The following is a 17,402-nucleotide window of genomic DNA, read 5'->3' on the forward strand; positions in this document are numbered from 1 at the left end:
TTTAAGTGATAAATCCCACTTGACATTTGTGCTCATACTGGCCACAAGGGCACCATACAGACTTTAACAAAGGATTTGCTAATTTTCTATCGGAGTCTATTGTTTTTTGTCTTATTGCTACAGATTAAGTCCTAATTGTTGGCTCTAACTTTTCCTCTCGATTGACTCTAGCTCAAATTGCTAAAAAATGTAATGCTGCTTCTGAATGAAAGGTGTCAGAATGTATCGCAGTTTGTTGCATAAGGGGCTGCACAACTGCAGAGTGTCCGCACATGAGCAAACTGGACCATGGAGCAATGGAAGGTGGCCTGGTTCGAGGAGTCATGTTTTCTTTTACATCACGTGGATGGCCAAGGTGCGTGTGTTTTGCTTACCTGGGGAACACGTGGCACCAGGATGCACTATGTGAAGAAGGCAAGCTGGCAAAGGCAGTGTGATGTTTTGGGCAATGTTCTGCTGGGAAACCTTCCTTGAGTCCTGCCATCCATGTGGATGTTACTTTAAAGCGTACCACCTACCTAAGCATTGTTGCAGACCATGCACACCCTTTCATGGAACGGTATTCCCTGGTGGCTGTGGCCTCTTTCAGCAGGATAATGCTCCTGCCAAAAAGCAAAAAGGGTTCAGGAATAGTTTGAGGAGCACAACAACAAGTTTGAGTTGTTGACTTGGCCTCCAAATTCCCCAGAACTCGATCTAATCAAGCATCTGCGGGATGTGCTGAACAAACAAGTCTGATCCATGGAGGCCCCACCTCGCAACTTACAGGACTTAAAGGGTCTGCTGCTGACATATTATGCCAGATACGATAGCACACCTTCAGGGGTTTAGTGGAGTCCATACCTTGACGAGTCAGGGCTGTTTTGGTAGCAAAAGGGGGACCAACACAATATTAGGAAGGTGATCATAATGTTATGACTAATCGGTGTACATCATGTTCCCATTGTTCCCTGTCTAGCTTTGTTGTTTGTTAGTTACTGCTGTTTGGTGGAAAATGGCAGTGTTATAGATTATATGTTATATAATAGCGTGAGCATTTGTCTTATTCTAAGTGCATCTCACTATAATTTCTACTTTGAAGCACTTTCTGACAATTTAGGGGTTTGTTTTGTTTTGTTGCGAGCCGTGTGTTTGTATAACAATCGCTCCAGCGGCCGTGCTCAGCTCCACAACACTCGGTCCTGCTCTGCTTCATGCTACAGTAACGTTAATAACCGCATCCATCAACATGATTTCTGCCAGAGTCCTATTTTCCACCGGCTGTGAGGTGAAGACTAGCCTAGAAATCTAGACGCACCCTAGCGGCAGCAAATCTAATCTGCCCGCGAGTGTCGTCTAGCAACTCTCAATACCCTTCTGAGCTGTAATCGCCTAACTCTTGCCGGACCAATCACATCGTGTATAGAGTCGGTGGGCGGGGCCATAATGACGACGGCCGAGTTGCGTTTGCGTGCTTCTAGTAAACACAGAAGCTGGCGAACGGCGGTCTTTCGAATCAGCTTTGACTGCAACTCTGGAAGACTTGGAGTTAAGCTTTTCTCTGAGAAAAGAACAAAGAACGGCACTGAAGTCATTCTTAAAAAGGGAAGATGTGTTCGGAGTTTTGCTGACCGGATACGGCGAATGTTTAATCTATCAACAAGCTCTGTTTCACCTTCGTTGCTCTGGTTGGTGTAGTGCTATCCTATCCAGTGACGTAGCACCAAATTTTGGGCCCTGGGTACAAACCAGCTTGCTGGGCCCCCGTACCATGTATGTGTATGTATAGAAAACTGACTTCTAAGGGCCCCCCCTTCCTCGGACCCTGGTTACTCGGTACCCTTTATCCCCCCAGTCCCACGCCCCTGATCCTATCGCGTGCAGAGGGAGTTTGAAAGACAACCGTTTATCCCGCCCCTCGGATTGAGCTGTCAATGGTGAGTTTCCAGACCAAACATCTTGATGTGGGTCTGGCTTGTCAGGCTAGGTGAAGACCACATGTCCCAAGATTCCACATGTCCCAAGATTCTGCACTCAAACTTGGCTTCATCAAACTACGCCTTTGTTTTGAATAGGCGCCATCTAGTGGATGGAAAAGTTACATAGTGTAGCTTTAATTTTTATAAACTGTTATGATCATAGACTGCAAAAAAAATATGGACGTAGTGTCTGTCACCCATAGGATTTCAATGTGCCGTTCTGAAGCATTAAGTAGAGACGAGCTGGCCGTTGCCATCTTGGCATCGCGCTTGCATAACAGAAAATGGGCAAAGATGTGGGCGGAGCTTAGGTGATGTGATGACTAACAGACAGCAGATAAATGGCTATGTACCTGTCCCTCAAAGTGGCCACGCCCTTAATTATGCAGAACTTTAGGGCTTTATATTATGTAAACGAATGAGTTACAAAAAAATGCACCCCCTCACAGTTGTCATGAAGGGAAAAATTAGCCGTATAGACTAAAACCACAATTTTTTTCCAGGCTTTAAACATGTTTTTTTTTTTCTGCTGGAAAGTTGGGCATTTTAACATGGGGCTCAGTGAGATTCCTTCTGGAGCCTGTCCCTAGCGGCCAGTCGATGAATTCCAATTTAAGTTACTTCCATATTGGCTTCAACAGAAACTGAGGGAAGGTTTCCACTTGGTTATGATAGCTGATAGGACAAAGGGTGGCTTTCAGTTAGTGGACTTTTCCACTCTTTCAAGACTAAATGCATCAAGTCTTTTCTAAACAATCCTGTGTCTTTTTGGTAGAATATTATCCCAAATCATATTTTCAGTTTAGTTGGAGGTTTACGTTTGCTATTGCGCTGCAACTATGACATCTCTAAAATACCCTTAACCCTTTCTAGTTTTCATAAACAGACTTTAATATGCTGGTCTCTAATATATAATTATAATTTTCTCCACATAGCTATTTTATCTGGAACAAACAAAATATTAGATATACAGATAAATATCTCTCTCTGTCTCTCTCTCCAATTCAATTCAATTCAATTCAATTCAATTCAATTCAATTCAATTCAGCTTTATTGGCATGACTGTCGGATAGTACAATGTTGCCAAAGCATAAAACATGTAACAAGTTATACAGGTATAGATATCTAAATACAAAATATAATTAAAGAAGAAAAAGAAAGAAAGAAAAAAAAAACACATGCTATATTGTAAATATATTATGACATAAGTCAATCGGTTGTAAGATACAGGGTAAATGGTTACAGAGAGCAGTGAAGAGACTAAAGAGGGTTCAGCCTTTGTCCCTCATGATATGGCAGGAGGATACATTTCTCTTTTTCTCCTAAGATATAACACAGTTTGGCGATGTCACTTGCTTGCTGGAATTTGGGGAACATTTGAGTGATTTGGGTGAAGTACGTTTCTCTGATGTTGTTATATTTGCTGCACTGTGTGAGGAAGTGCAGCTCGTCCTCTACGACTCCATCAGGGCAGTGTGAGCACAGTCTGAGCTCTCTGGCTCTCCAGCTCTGCTTGTGTCGGCCCGTCTCCACACTCAGACTGTGCTCACTTAAACGGTACTTCGTCAGGAGTTTTCTCTGACGATTGTCTTTAGTTTGGATCAGGAAAGGTGCCAATTGATAATCAGTCTTTATTCTACAGAAGTACTTCAATTTGTTTATTTGTGCTATTTTGATTTGCCAGTTGTTGATGTAGTCTTCTTGTTTTTTTTCTCCCTATTTCTTTAATTTTTGTGAGTTTGTGAGTCCACCGAATTGTTGGATTGAGTTGGTGTGTTTCCACTAAATAATGCAAGGGGTCGTTCTCTGGGTGTCTTGCCCTGTATGTGAGCGTGCAGTGATGGTAGGCGTCTGTCGGCGAGTCTGAGAGATGGAACCAGAACTTCGCCGCTCTCTTCTGGATCTCAGATAAGAGAGGGAATCTGCCCAGTTCTGCTCTGCAGCCCAAACTAGGGGCATTTCTGTGAAGTCCCAGGATGTTCTTACAGAACTCAAGGTGGAAAATTTCAGTAGGGTTTTTATCCCATAATTTATAGTTTGATTTAAATTTATGGCCCCAGATTTCACAGCCATAAAGAAGAATGGGCTTGGTGATGCTATCAAAAATCTTCATCCACAGTTTTATAGGTGGGTTAAATTTGAACAGTGATTTTCTTATACAGTAATAAGCCCTGCGTGCCTTATCAGTCAGATCTTTGATTGCCATCTCAAATTTTCCAGAAGCGGAGATTGTGAGACCCAAATAATTGTAATATGTGACGTGATTAAGAAGTGTTCCCCCGATTGTAATTTTTCTTTAACTTTTTTTTTTACTGCCAACATTAGTTTTATTTCATTATTGATATCCTTGCACATTAGATTATGGATATATTTATATATGCAGGAATATGTGGATTTATATATTTATGTATGTCTTTATTTGTTTTTGCAGGTTTCAAGTTGTTGGCTGCAACTGATTCGTTACAACTGAGGAATTGTTTGCTGCTTTTTTTTCCAGAACATAAGTATTTTTTCAATTATTTTCCCTTAAAGGCAACTTGCTTTTATTTTTTAATGATCTATTATGTTCAATCTTGAAAAGTGGATGCAGTCTTTACAGAGTACATATTTTGCTCATGTTCATTTTGGAAATGTTTGTACAAAATTGAATAAACATTCATTGAATAAACTCATTGAAACATTTTTTTTGGGGGGGGGGGGGGGGGGTTAAGGTAAAACTATTAGGATAATTCAACTGAATTATAAATAGGTATTTGTTTTTCAAAATTAAGACTGTTAACCTTCTTTAACTAAATGGCATTGGATTAACCTTATGTAATTAAGTTTATTTAAATAAATAATGTTACATAAATGCAGTGTAACCCAGTTGACATAAAAAGAAATTTAGCTAAAGACAAAGTAGTAATGAAAGGCTAGTAGAAACAGGATTAGAAAAACGATAGGGAATCACAATAATTAACACACAAAGATCTCTACGGCAACACACAATCTGGGATTTTGGCATGGGAGTTGAACACAGAAATACAGCAACGTGTGTGAACTAATAAACTCTGGCTAATAAAGTAGGCTAATAAACTCTGGCTTTGTAAGAAAAGATACCGTAGGTGGCAGTATGTGCCTGTGGGTGCACACACACCAGATTTACACAGAGAAGAAGAGAAGAAAACGATACGTCACAGGATAAACATAATTACGTCCTAAAAAATAAGAGTTGTAGAATACAACACCTTGAAGACAGAGACTGATATTGTCCGTGTTTTTGTTCTGCTGTGACGAGTAACCTATTATTTTAAAGCAGTTAAACCCACACCACTGCAGTTAGTATTGTGATAGTAACGTTAGTCTTCTTTATAAACAGGTCTGCAGCTCCTCTGTGATTGTGAAAACATTGGTCAAAGGGCACCGATGGCATTTGCGTTCAGTTCTGCGATCAGAAGTAAGTAACACAATTTGATCATCTAACTGCATTTTTTTTTTTTTTTTTTACATTTTTTCCCTATTTTTTCCAGAATACTCACAATTAACAATATTTACAGTTTGTATAATACATTATTAAGTATTATACACTGGAAAAATGTAATGTAAATGTTCGATTTGAAACCAATTTATTAATTGTCTGTATCTGTGACTGAATGTAGGTGAATGTATCATGGCAGACATGCTCTGCTAACTGGGTGAAAGGTCACTTACTCAATAATGTTATTTCTCTCTTTGAAGGAATAATACATTTTATGGATGAATCAAATATTAAACGAGTATAACATGCAAATGGAATTGCCAGCTGGAATGTGTATATAAATAAATAATATAATAATGTTTTTGGTGAACTTATTGATTACGATTAGTATTTGGACACTTAAATCACATTTTTTGTTATTAAATAATAAATCAAACCTATTGGAATATATTTGAAGGAAAGATAACAAACGTTTTTTTAACCAAAACAATATACTATATATATATATATATATATATATATATATATATATATATATATATATATATATATATATATATATTGTATACTTTGTGCACATTTAACTTGACATAAAAAGTATTATAACTTTGTAAACATATGAAGTACACTATTATTAATTCATTTTCTTTATTAATGCATTAAAATGTATTTGGATAGAGTATGGAGAAATTAGCATTAACCTAGATTAATAAAGGCTGTAAAAGTATTGTTTGTTGTGAGTTCAGATTACCTAATGTTAACCAGTTATTGTAACCTTGTTGTAAATGTCACCTTAATAATAATAGAATATATCGCCAGATCAGGGATGTATTATGGGTCAAGTCCTCACCCTCTTTTGACTAAAATGTCAATGAGTTGCAATATAATGCACAGCCACTAAAAATTATTTGGAACCAGTGAATGATAAAGTGATGATTATATATATATTCAGTTTAATTTCAAATAGTTCGGTCCTCTGCATGTCAGAAGTGTAAACCTGTGATTTCTTTTTGTGTCTTGTGATTAGAACAGGGTCTGTTTATCCCTTTCCTGAACTCTGTTAGAGCAATGTCTTCATCAGGAGGACCCACGCCCCCCTTCACCAGCCTGTCCATCAGCCGGCCGGCTGACACCATCACTCACGTCGAGATCTGCCGTCCGGAGAAACGCAATGCAATGAACAAGGCATTCTGGCTGTAAGACATTATGTCCATATTACACACTGATATCCACTATCCAGTGATGCCAGTAACACCCAACTAAGTAGGGTGATCAGATGAGATTGGCTGAAATTCGGGACGGAAAGGGGAGGGGGGTGTCACCAGTCATTAGTCTTTAGTCTGCCACAAAAAAACAGCATTAAAGCTACACTGTGTGATATTTTCCCCCATCTAGCGGTGCAAAGGTATATGACAATCCAGTGAATAATATTTTCTGTTCCTCTCAATTCTGATTTCGTTTTAATTCCTACGGTGGCCGATTTAGTCCAAGATTAACGTGGCAATCCCCCTCTTCACATTCGACACGGTGCCATCGAATGTTAAAATGCGAAAGGCGAAGCTTGAATTTACGGGTATGTCCCTCTTTGGCTGATGTACTTTCAAGATGGAGGGCCAACATGGCGACCAGCATTCGAACCCCTCACCCGTATGCATTTTCAATGGCATATTATAAACTTACGAGAATACTTTATTAATTGAAAGAAGTAAATATACATTAATGAGCACATATATTTTTGGAAGAACTAAGTGTTCTTAGCTAAGAATAAACTAAAAAAGTTACACAGTGTAGCTTTAACATGGCTTCCAGTTTGATCTCGTTCATGACTGCCATCGAGTGTTAAAACACGAAAAGTCTAGTAGTTACACAGTGTAGCTTTAAAATCATGACCTCGAATGTCATTGTGAAAAGAACAAAAAACAATGACTGTTGTAAGTAACAGTGTGTAAATCTTACCTTTTTATTACCTTACCTTTAAACAAAAAGATCGTATTGTGTTTGTGCATATATTAATAACAGTACTTGCAGAGGCGTTTTTGCTTTTTAGCAGCATGTTGGGGTTCCGGTACACTGGCCATGACAACTGAATGAATGAAAATGAGCTTGAAAATATATATTTTTGCTTTCTTCATGCATCTCGGGGAGAGTGTTTTTTTCAGGAAATATTTTTTAATTTCAACTTAAAATTTCAGAAGATACATTGTTGACGTTACTGTTAAAAATGCACTTCCAATAAAGTGAGTGTTGCCAAAAACGGTTGTCATTTCTATATTGAGGCGGCAGGGCAGGGGTGTTGTCGGCAACTGGTGAATGTAACTAATGAAGTAACTTGTAATCTTACTTAGTTACTTTTAAAGTTTAGTAATCTGTTAAGTAACTAAGTTACTTTTTAAAGGATTAATCAGTAATCGGATTAATTTTTCAAAGTAACTGTGGCAACACTGCTGATATCCATATGAATCATTCATTCCATTTAATTTTCTTTAAGATCTCCTGTGTAGAGTGACATGAGTAGTAATTTTTTAAGTCAAGTCACCTTTATTTATATAGTGCTTTATAAAATACAGTAATACAAAGCGAAATAACAGAATCAATGATGCAAACTTCATCAAACTGCTATAAAGCAGCACTAAAAAGCCAATATTGTCATTAATCAGCTCAAGTCAGTTCAGTGTTAATTCAGTTCAGTTTAATATGAACTGAATTATAAACTATAAAGTTTATAAATTATAAAGTTCACTTAAGATGTAAGCAGCTCTAGTGTTGTTATTCAGCTCAAGTCAGTTCAGTTCAGTGTTGAATCATTTCAGTTCAATAACACTTAATAATATGTTAAAATGTTTACAAAGTCTGTCTGATCATTTATACTAGAAAGAGAGACATAAAATTGTCTAAATAATTAGTGTGTGTGTATTTTTGTTTGACCTACAGTGAAATGGTTGACTGCTTCAATCAGATATCTGAAGACTCAGAGTGTCGTGTCGTGGTTTTCTCAGGCGCTGGAAAGCTTTTCACTTCCGGTAAAGATTTCTAACACTATCTTGCCAACTATTCTAGCAACACCTTTCCAAATTTGACCAGTTTCAAGTCTTTTCATTTCATTGCAATTTGTTGATTGATTTCTCATACTATGAAAATACATTTTCAAATTTGCACAAATTATATTTTATCTCAACAACAATTCAAAAACCGGCAACTGAAATAAAACAAATATTTTTGGCAACATGGACTGATAGTGGGGTTATAAGTTTAACAAATATAAATATTTAGGATGGATAGTTATGTATAATATGCCATATATGAATATTTCATCGTCAACTGAATGGTAATGATCTGTACAGGTATTGACCTCATGGGCATGGCCAGTGATATTCTACATCCTGAAGGAGACGACACAGCCAGGATCTCGTGGAACGTGCGAAATACCATAGCTAAATACCAAGAGACCTTCTCTGTCATTGAAAAGGTTACTATTTTTGAATCTTATTCATGTACTTTAAAAAAACATCTCAATGCATACACTATATAGACAAAAGTATTGGGACCTCTTAGTTCTGTTTGGCCGTCTGATGGGCGAATCTGGGATTGGTGGTTACCAGGAGAATGTTATCTGCCTGAGTACATTGTGCTGACTTTCAGACCTTGTAAAGACAAATTTGGATGAGTTAGTGTGGAGGAACTTGACTAGCCTGCACAGAGTCCTGACCTCAACCCCATCAAACACCTTTATGATGAACTGGAATTGAGCTTGTGAACCAGGCTTGTCCAACATCGTTGCCTGGTGACCTCACAAATGCTCTACTGGATGAATGGGTAAAATAACCCTCAGAAACACTCCAAAATTTTGTGGAATAGCTTCTCAGAAGAGTGGAAGCTGCAAAATGTCTATGTGTTTTGAATGAGATGTCATTACAGTCCAGACAGTGTAATGGTCAGGTGTCCCAATACTTTTTCTCCATATAATGTGTGTGTATGTGTGTATGTGTGTATATACAGTGCCTTGCGAAAGTAGTATTATAGTATATAGTAGAAGAAAGTATTCGGCCCCCTTTGCGACCTTTTGCCACATGTCAGGCTTCAAACATAAAGATATAAAACTGTAATGTTTGTGAAGAATCAACAACAAGTGGGACACAATCATGAAGTTGAATGAAATTTATTGGATATTTCAAACTTTTTTAACAAATCAAAAACTGAAAAATTGGGCATATAAAATTATTTGGCCCCTTTACTTTCAGTGCAGCAAACTCTCTCCAGAAGTTCAGTGAGGATCTCTGAATGATCCAATGTTGACCTAAATGACTAATGATGATAAATACAATCCACCTGTGTATAATCAAGTCTCCGTATAAATGCTCCTGCACAGTGATAGTCTCAGAGGTCCGTTTAAAGCGCAGATAGCATCATGAAGAACAAGGAACACACCAGGCAGCTCCGAGATACTGTTGTAGAGAAGTTTAAAGCCGGATTTGGATACAAAAAGATTTCCCAAGCTTTAAACATCCCAAGGAGCACTGTGCAAGCGATAATATTGAAATGGAAGGAGTATCAGACCACTGCAAATCTACCAAGACCTGGCCGTCCCACTAAACTTTCAGCTCAAACAAGGAGAAGACTGATCAGAGATGCAGCCAAGAGGCCCATGATCACTCTGGAGGAACTGCAGAGATCTACAGCTGAGGTGGGAGACTCTGTCCATAGGACAACAATCAGTCGTATACTGCACAAATCTGGCCTTTATGGAAGAGTGGCAAGAAGAAAGCCATTTCTTAAAGATGGATGGAGCCAAATACAGGACCATTCTGGAAGAAAACCTGATGGAGTCTGCAAAAGACCTGAGACTGGGACGGCGATTTGTCTTCCAACAAGACAATGATCCAAAACATAAAGCAAAATCTACAATGGAATGGTTAAGAAATAAACATTTCCAGGTGTTAGAATGGCCAAGTCAAAGTCCAGACCTGAATCCAATCGAGAATCTGTGGAAAGAACTGAAAACTGCTGTTCACAAACGCTCTCCAGCCAACCTCACTGAGCTCGAGCTGTTCTGCAAGGAGGAATGGGCAAAAATGTCAGTCTCTCGATGTGCAAAACTGATAAAGACATACCCCAAGCGACTTACAGCTGTAATCGCAGCAAAAGGTGGCGCTACAAAGTATTAACTTAAGGGGGCCGAATAATTTTGCCCACGCCCATTTTTTAGTTTTTGATTTGTTAAAAAGATTTGAAATATCCAATAAATTTCGTTCCACCTAATGATTGTGTCCCACTTGTTGTTGATTCTTCACAAAAATTAGTTTCATATCATTATGTTTGAAGCCTGAAATGTGGAAAATGGTCGCAAAGTTCAAGGGGGCTGAATACTTTCACAAGGCACTATATATATATATATATATATATATATATATATATATATATATATATATATATATATATATATATAAAATGTATATACAGTCTTGTTCAAAATAATATCAGTACAATGTGACTAACCAGAATAATCAAGGTTTTAGTATATTTTTTATTGCTACGTGGCAAACAAGTTACCAGTAGGTTCAGTAGATTCTCAGAAAACAAATGAGACCCAGCATTCATGATATGCACGCTCTTAAGGCTGTGCAATAAAAAATATACTAAAAACCTTGATTATTCTGGTTAGTCACATTGTACTGCTATTATTTTGAACAAGACTGTATGTATGTACAGTGCCGTAACTTTGGGTGTGGGTGGGACAGGTTTATGTAAGATGGGGGTACAACAATTGGTATTAAGATAGAAATCAACTCAACAGTTAATTTACTGATATAGATCTCATGTTTAATTCTTGCATCTAAACACAATATATCGTTAATAAAAATTCACCTGAATAAAGGCATAGATTCACAAACTTTGCTTGTAATCCCTAATGGTCTAGTGGTCTTGTTCCCTAATGTCAGAAGTTCTTGTTTCAAATCTGCCCTTGTATTTTTTTTTCATCAAAACTGAATACCATCGGTGGTTGTACATCAAGAGCAGGGACAGTTTTTGTGCATTTTGTTTCCTGATTTCACCGGAACAATTAGAAAGTTTCTGCAACGGCGTTAAGCGTTAGATTAAAGCGCTCATCTGTGTGAAGACTGCACGAGAGAAATCATAGATATATATATATATATATGGCAGCTAGACTTTATCTCAGTGCACAAATCATGTTTCATCATGTCTCTTGTGTTTCTTTGCACAGTGTCCAAAACCAGTGATTGTGGCCGTTCATGGCGCATGTATAGGAGGAGGTTAGTTTCCCTCTGTTAAAAAGTTTCCACAACATTCTGTGTTATTGTGTTTATAGAACAGATCCATTATATGATTCATTAACAGATTTATCATTCAGATTTTCTTCTTTGGTATTATTTGATTGTTAATTAATCAGTATCTGTACCCTATTTTTGTTTATTTGTATTATTATTATTATAATAAATGCTTATGATTATATAGATATTATTATGACAGACATTAAATTTGCTTTAACTATGAAATTATTGATGATGCAACATATGCAAAAAATATAGTTAGCAATGACCAATAAGTATTGAGTAGTTATATTTATTATTTATTAGTCCTACTGAGCCAAACTTTGGTGGGCCTTTTGGACAGATGACCTCAAAGCCAGGAAGCTCTATGACATAATGCAAACACTCGTAACTAATTCATTCATGATAGGCCTTTTCAGCTTTAATAACTTTGTACTAGTGAAGTTAGTTTCTTCGCTAGAAGTTTGTTGCTTCAGATAGAAAACTATTCTTTGTAACATATGTAAATGTTATCATTCCATTGTGTCTTCCTTTGCAGGAGTGGACTTGATCACAGCATGTGATATACGACTCTGTACGCAGGATGCCTGGTTTCAGGTCAAGGTGTGGGCATTCTTATTGCATTGTCATTATGATTTTAATTCACTGTTTAATGCCATTTGAGAATAAACTTTGATTTGCAGACATTTCAATTTGAATGCCTGAATTGATCCCCCTTTCCTGCTCAGGAGGTTGACATTGGTTTGGCAGCTGATGTCGGGACTTTGCAGCGTCTCCCCAGAGTGATTGGAAGTCGAAGGTATTTGCTTAATCATAAGCGTTTTATAGATCCAGTAGCAGTGCCCTGCTTTTATGCAATTGATAGTTAAGTTTACCCCACTGTCTTTCAGTCTAGTGAATGAGTTGGCTTTCACTGCACGGAAGATGTACGCAGATGAAGCCAAGAGCTGTGGATTGGTCAGGTGAGATATTTAAGCTATAAGATATGAGATGATGTGCTATTTTGAAATTATAATATAAATGTTTACAATATAGAATAGCCTTAAGTGGTTTTAAAATAAAAACTTTCCTACTGTAGATTTAGGACCTCTGTTGTGATTGGCTATCCTCTTCACATGTCAATCGGCCACTTAATTAGGTACACCTGTACAACTGCTTGTTAACGCAAACACCTAATCAGCAAATCACATGAGACAACTCGACATGGTCAAGATTATCTGATAAACTGATGCTCAAGAATGGGGAAGAAAGGTGATTTAAATGACTGTGAACTTTAGTTGTTGTTACCAAACGGGCTGGTCTGAGTATTTCAGAAACTGCTGATGTGCTGGAATTTTCTCATGCATTTATCTCTAGGGTTTACAGAGAATGGTAAATGCCTTGTTGATGCCAGAGGTCAGAGGTGATGAACAGACTAGTTGATAGAAAGACTACAGCAACTCAAGAAACACTCGCTACAGCCGAGGTGTGCAGAAGAGCATCTCTGAACACAAAACACGTCAAACCTTGAAACAGAAGAGCTACAGCAGCAGAAGACACACCAGAGACACTCCTGTCAGCTCAGAACAGGAAACTAATGCTACGATCCACATGGCCCAACCAAAACCGGACAATAGAAGACTGGAAATAAGTTAACTGTTCCGATGACTCTCTGTTTTCTACTGCAACATTCAGATGGTAGGATCAGAATTTGGCATAAACAACATGAAAGCATGGGTCCATCCTGCCTTATATCAATGTTTCAGGCTGATGCTGGTGGTGTAATAGTGTAGGGGATATTTTAACGACACCCTTTGGGCCCCTCATACCAAATGAGCGTTGTTTAAATGCCTTAAGCACGGGACACACCAATCAGCCGTCGGGGCAAAGTCTGGCCATTTTTGAGTGTCAGCTGAGTTTTTCTCACCATGTTCCACACCGTTGGCCTTAGTCTGACACTGTCTGGGTTTTTTGGGCCGATTCAACATGTAGAATCGGTGGTGCGCTGTCAGTTAGAGAGGCACTGGCTCATTTGCAATGAGAATTACATGAGAATAAATATCAAAACAGTGAGCAAAGAAGTCAAAACGGCTGTTCTTGAAGGCTGGTCTATTTTTACCTCGTCTTACCGAGCATTCCTGGGCAAATATTATAATATTGACATGAGTGGAGTGGAATAAAGAAAGTGATCAGCAAAATTTATATTCAAAAGGTAAGCACTTGCTGCTTTGTTTACGGTTTGTGTATCTGCAGCCTGCAGTGTCGGTTTTTTGAATGATGAATATAGACAAATATATCTGCAGAAATAGACAGATGTCTAAAGGACAACACAGTCAGCTTTCATCAGCGCTAGTTCTGTGGCATCAGTTTGGTGTACCTGAGTATTATTGCTGACCATGTCTATCCCTTTATGAGCACAAGTCCATTCAGCTGTATTTACATAGCGCTTTTTATAATATACATTATTTCAAAGCAGCTTTACAGTGATAACAGAAAAATAATGCAACAAAATTTGTTTCGGCTAGACGCAGATGGCTGATGCCATCGTCCAGATCATTTCAGTTCTCATCCAATAGTGTTAGTACAGTCAGATCAGTAATATAGTTGAACATTTTGTGCCTAACTAAGCAAGCCAAAGGTGACAGTGGCAAGGAACCAAAACTCCTTCAGGTGAAAGATTGGAGAAACAAGGCTCAGTCGGGATGATTATGATTCAGGCAGCATTACAATGTACCATCTTCTGATGGCTGCTTTCAGTATTATAACGTGTCATGTCACCAAGCTTAAATCATCTCAGACAGTTTCTTAAACATGACAGTGAGTTCACTAAACTCATGGCCTCCACAGTCCCTAGATCTCAATGCAGAAGAGCATCTTTGGGATGTGCTGAAATGGGAGATCTGTATGTGTGGCCGACAAATCTGCAGGAACTGTGAGATGCTTGTTGAATATGTCATGAAGAATTAAAGCAGTTCTGAAGGCAAAATAGGCTCCAACCTATTACTAGCAAGGTGTACCTAATAAAGTGGGCAGTGAGTGTATACTTCTGTGGAACATAAGTTTGTCAATTTTAGTAGACGTGTGCGTTTATATTTTCTCTTGTCCACAGTCGTGTGTTCCCAGATAAAGAGACTATGATGGCCGGAGCTCTGGAGATGGCAGGAGAGATTGCCAGCAAAAGTCCTGTAGCAGTGCAGGGAACCAAAGTCAACCTCATTTACTCCAGAGACCACAGTGTTTCAGATGCCCTTAACTACATGGTGAGATCAGTCAAACATCCACACATACAAGTGTATATAAAATTACAAAGTTACATAATAATATCATATGAATAATAAGGCAAAATACAGAAAACCATAGATCCAGATTGTATATGGATATTAAAATAACAGGTTGCTAAGAGGTAAAAGTAAAGATACAGAGGGAAACAATTATTATTAAATAAAAATGTGTTGAATTTGTCTTTCTTCTCCCACCAAGCAAACAAGAGATTAATTAGTATGTGCCTGTACACATATTTTGTGTCTGTCTTGTTGTGTAGGGGGGGATCAGGGAGTGTTGTAGCACATTTTTCTTGAATGTGTTTCAAACTATAATCTCATTTTATGCTACAATTTTCTCTTACACATCTCCTAAAATATATAAATTTAATTAATTAAATATCACTAGTAATTTATAACACGCTGCCTTAATAAAAATGCTCATTAACTGTAACACAAAATAAGAGAGACCATAAATACATATTTTTATTTAGTGCTGTCCTTAATAAGATTTTTACGATGACCGAAATTTTAAAAGCAAACTAAGTTTACAACACAACAGAAACAAGCCATAACACAACAAAATGCTCCGGACCACTAGGCAAAGTTAGTTTTAGGTTTGATATTCACTTTATTTTTTGAAGATCAAGGTAAATTAACCTTATTGTAATGTTTCTTCTGAAGGGAGTACTAAATGTAATTGATATTTTAAATAAGAAAAAAAATAGCACATCCTGTTTAAAAGTTTTCAGCCCCATCTCATAATGCATTGTGTTTCCATCAGTGAATGTTTGAACCTTTTTTAATAGTTGTGTTTGAGTCCCTCAATCATCCTCCATGTAAAAAGATGGATCTCAAAAACATACAGTCACTGCTGGAAAGGGTTCAAATATGCAAAAGATGCTGGAAAACTAAAGAATGTGCAGGACCTGGAGGATCTCAGGACAAACAAGAGACTCGAGAACAACCAACCAACCATCACAAAACAAAAAAAACAGCCGTGGATCATCCAGGGAACGACGCACAGTATTAAAGGTCCCATTCTTCGCAGGTTTTCGAAGCTTTGATTATATAACATGAGTTCATATTTTGCGTTTCACACAATTGACTTATCTGTACAGCGCTGTTTCCTCTGTCCTAAAAACGGCCTGATGATTTCCTTGTTCTATGAAGTCCCTCCTTCAGAAACACGTAACGAGTTCTGATTGGGCCAGCGCTTCCCGTGTTGTGATTGGACAGCAGCTTAGTGCACTTTACCCGGAAAGGTCCCGCCTCTTACCAAAACGGGGAGATGCAAGCGCTGAATGTGCCCTCCACGTGGGAGAGCAACAAGCTTTTTTGCGTGTTCTTGTGGGCGGAGGGTTAGTCAACAAACAGTTCTAGTGACGTCATTACATCCCTCCACTTCCTGCTGTAGTCCAAACCGGCCGTTCGCTGTGGGCTTTGAAAGGGAACTTCTGGTAAATAAAATATCTCGCTTGGCATTGAACTTTGAGCTTTATAATTTTACAGGTATTATTTATGCTCTAACAGCAACATTACACACTAACTAAAGTTTGAAAGATGGAATCGCGAAGAGCGGGACCTTTAAGAGTCAAGGGTTAATAAACTTTTGATTGTGGTCATTTGAATAAATTCAGCTTTTTTTTTGTCTTGTGGACCATATGTTACCATTACTTATGTAAATTCTGATTCAGGACAGTACTAAATAAAATAAAAAACATGCATTTTGTATGATCCCTCTTATTTTGTTTAAAAATAATGAACTTTTTGCAGATTATGCAAGGGGTGTGTAAACTTTTGAGCACAACAATAAAAACATGAATGCGGCTCAATGTAGGATTCAGCCATCAAGCTCATCAGTGTGTCTTATGATAAACAGTAACCACATTTGTCATCCAGTGAATAAACTGAGAAACTGTCCTTGTGTTTCCTGTTTGTTTGTGTAGAACACCTGGAATATGAGCATGCTCCAAACCCAAGATTTAATGAAGTCAGCGCAGGCAGCGATGGAGAAGAAAAGCCTCAAAGAAATCGTTTTCTCCAAGCTCTGAGAGTCTGCACACCCTGCTGGGTTAAATTCGATATCTTGCGATTGCGTGTTTCAAGTTCGTCTTCACCTTCAGTGAACGCAAACTCTTTTGATTTGGGTCTAGGACTGGTTAATTAAAATGAAAGTTCGATTTAATATTTTCTATGGGTGCCTATAAATTCTGGCTCAAGGATGTCAGATAAATAACCAAATAATGCTAAACATGTTCAGTGCTTGAATGCACACTAAAACTAAATGTGTACAGGTACCTTATGATTGATGGTTTGATTATTTGACAGTGTCCTCCATTTAATGATGGGATGTTATAGTGTGTATAAACTGTGATGATAGTTTTGCATCTAAATTAAAAAAAACTAAAAGAGAAACTAGTTTGGTTTTGTAATATGAACATCGTCGCAGCGTGGATAT

General features: G+C 37.9%; 1 protein-coding gene across 1 annotated transcript; it reads left to right on the forward strand.

Moving 5' to 3' along the window:
• Positions 1-5,111: 5,111 nt before the first annotated feature.
• On the forward strand, positions 5,112-17,359 carry ech1 (enoyl CoA hydratase 1, peroxisomal). Its single transcript, XM_067450066.1, has 10 exons — positions 5,112-5,394; positions 6,443-6,611; positions 8,347-8,435; positions 8,757-8,881; positions 11,636-11,684; positions 12,241-12,305; positions 12,431-12,501; positions 12,593-12,664; positions 14,791-14,941; positions 16,891-17,359. The coding sequence occupies exons 1-10, from the start codon at positions 5,364-5,366 to the stop codon at positions 16,993-16,995; spliced, it is 927 nt and encodes a 308-aa protein (XP_067306167.1). The 5' UTR covers positions 5,112-5,363; the 3' UTR covers positions 16,996-17,359.
• Positions 17,360-17,402: the final 43 nt, after the last annotated feature.

This window comes from Pseudorasbora parva, chromosome 8, assembly GCF_024679245.1.
Source record: "Pseudorasbora parva isolate DD20220531a chromosome 8, ASM2467924v1, whole genome shotgun sequence".
Taxonomy (NCBI): Eukaryota; Metazoa; Chordata; class Actinopteri; order Cypriniformes; family Gobionidae; genus Pseudorasbora; species Pseudorasbora parva.

Bases quoted from the DNA above. Each gene is read 5' to 3' on its own strand.
- ech1 (XM_067450066.1), top strand. From the start codon at position 5,364: ATGGCATTTGCGTTCAGTTCTGCGATCAGAA. The intron at 8,882-11,635 runs GTTACTATTTTT...TTCTTTGCACAG, and splicing joins CCTTCTCTGTCATTGAAAAG to TGTCCAAAACCAGTGATTGT. The intron at 12,502-12,592 runs GTATTTGCTTAA...ACTGTCTTTCAG, and splicing joins AGAGTGATTGGAAGTCGAAG to TCTAGTGAATGAGTTGGCTT.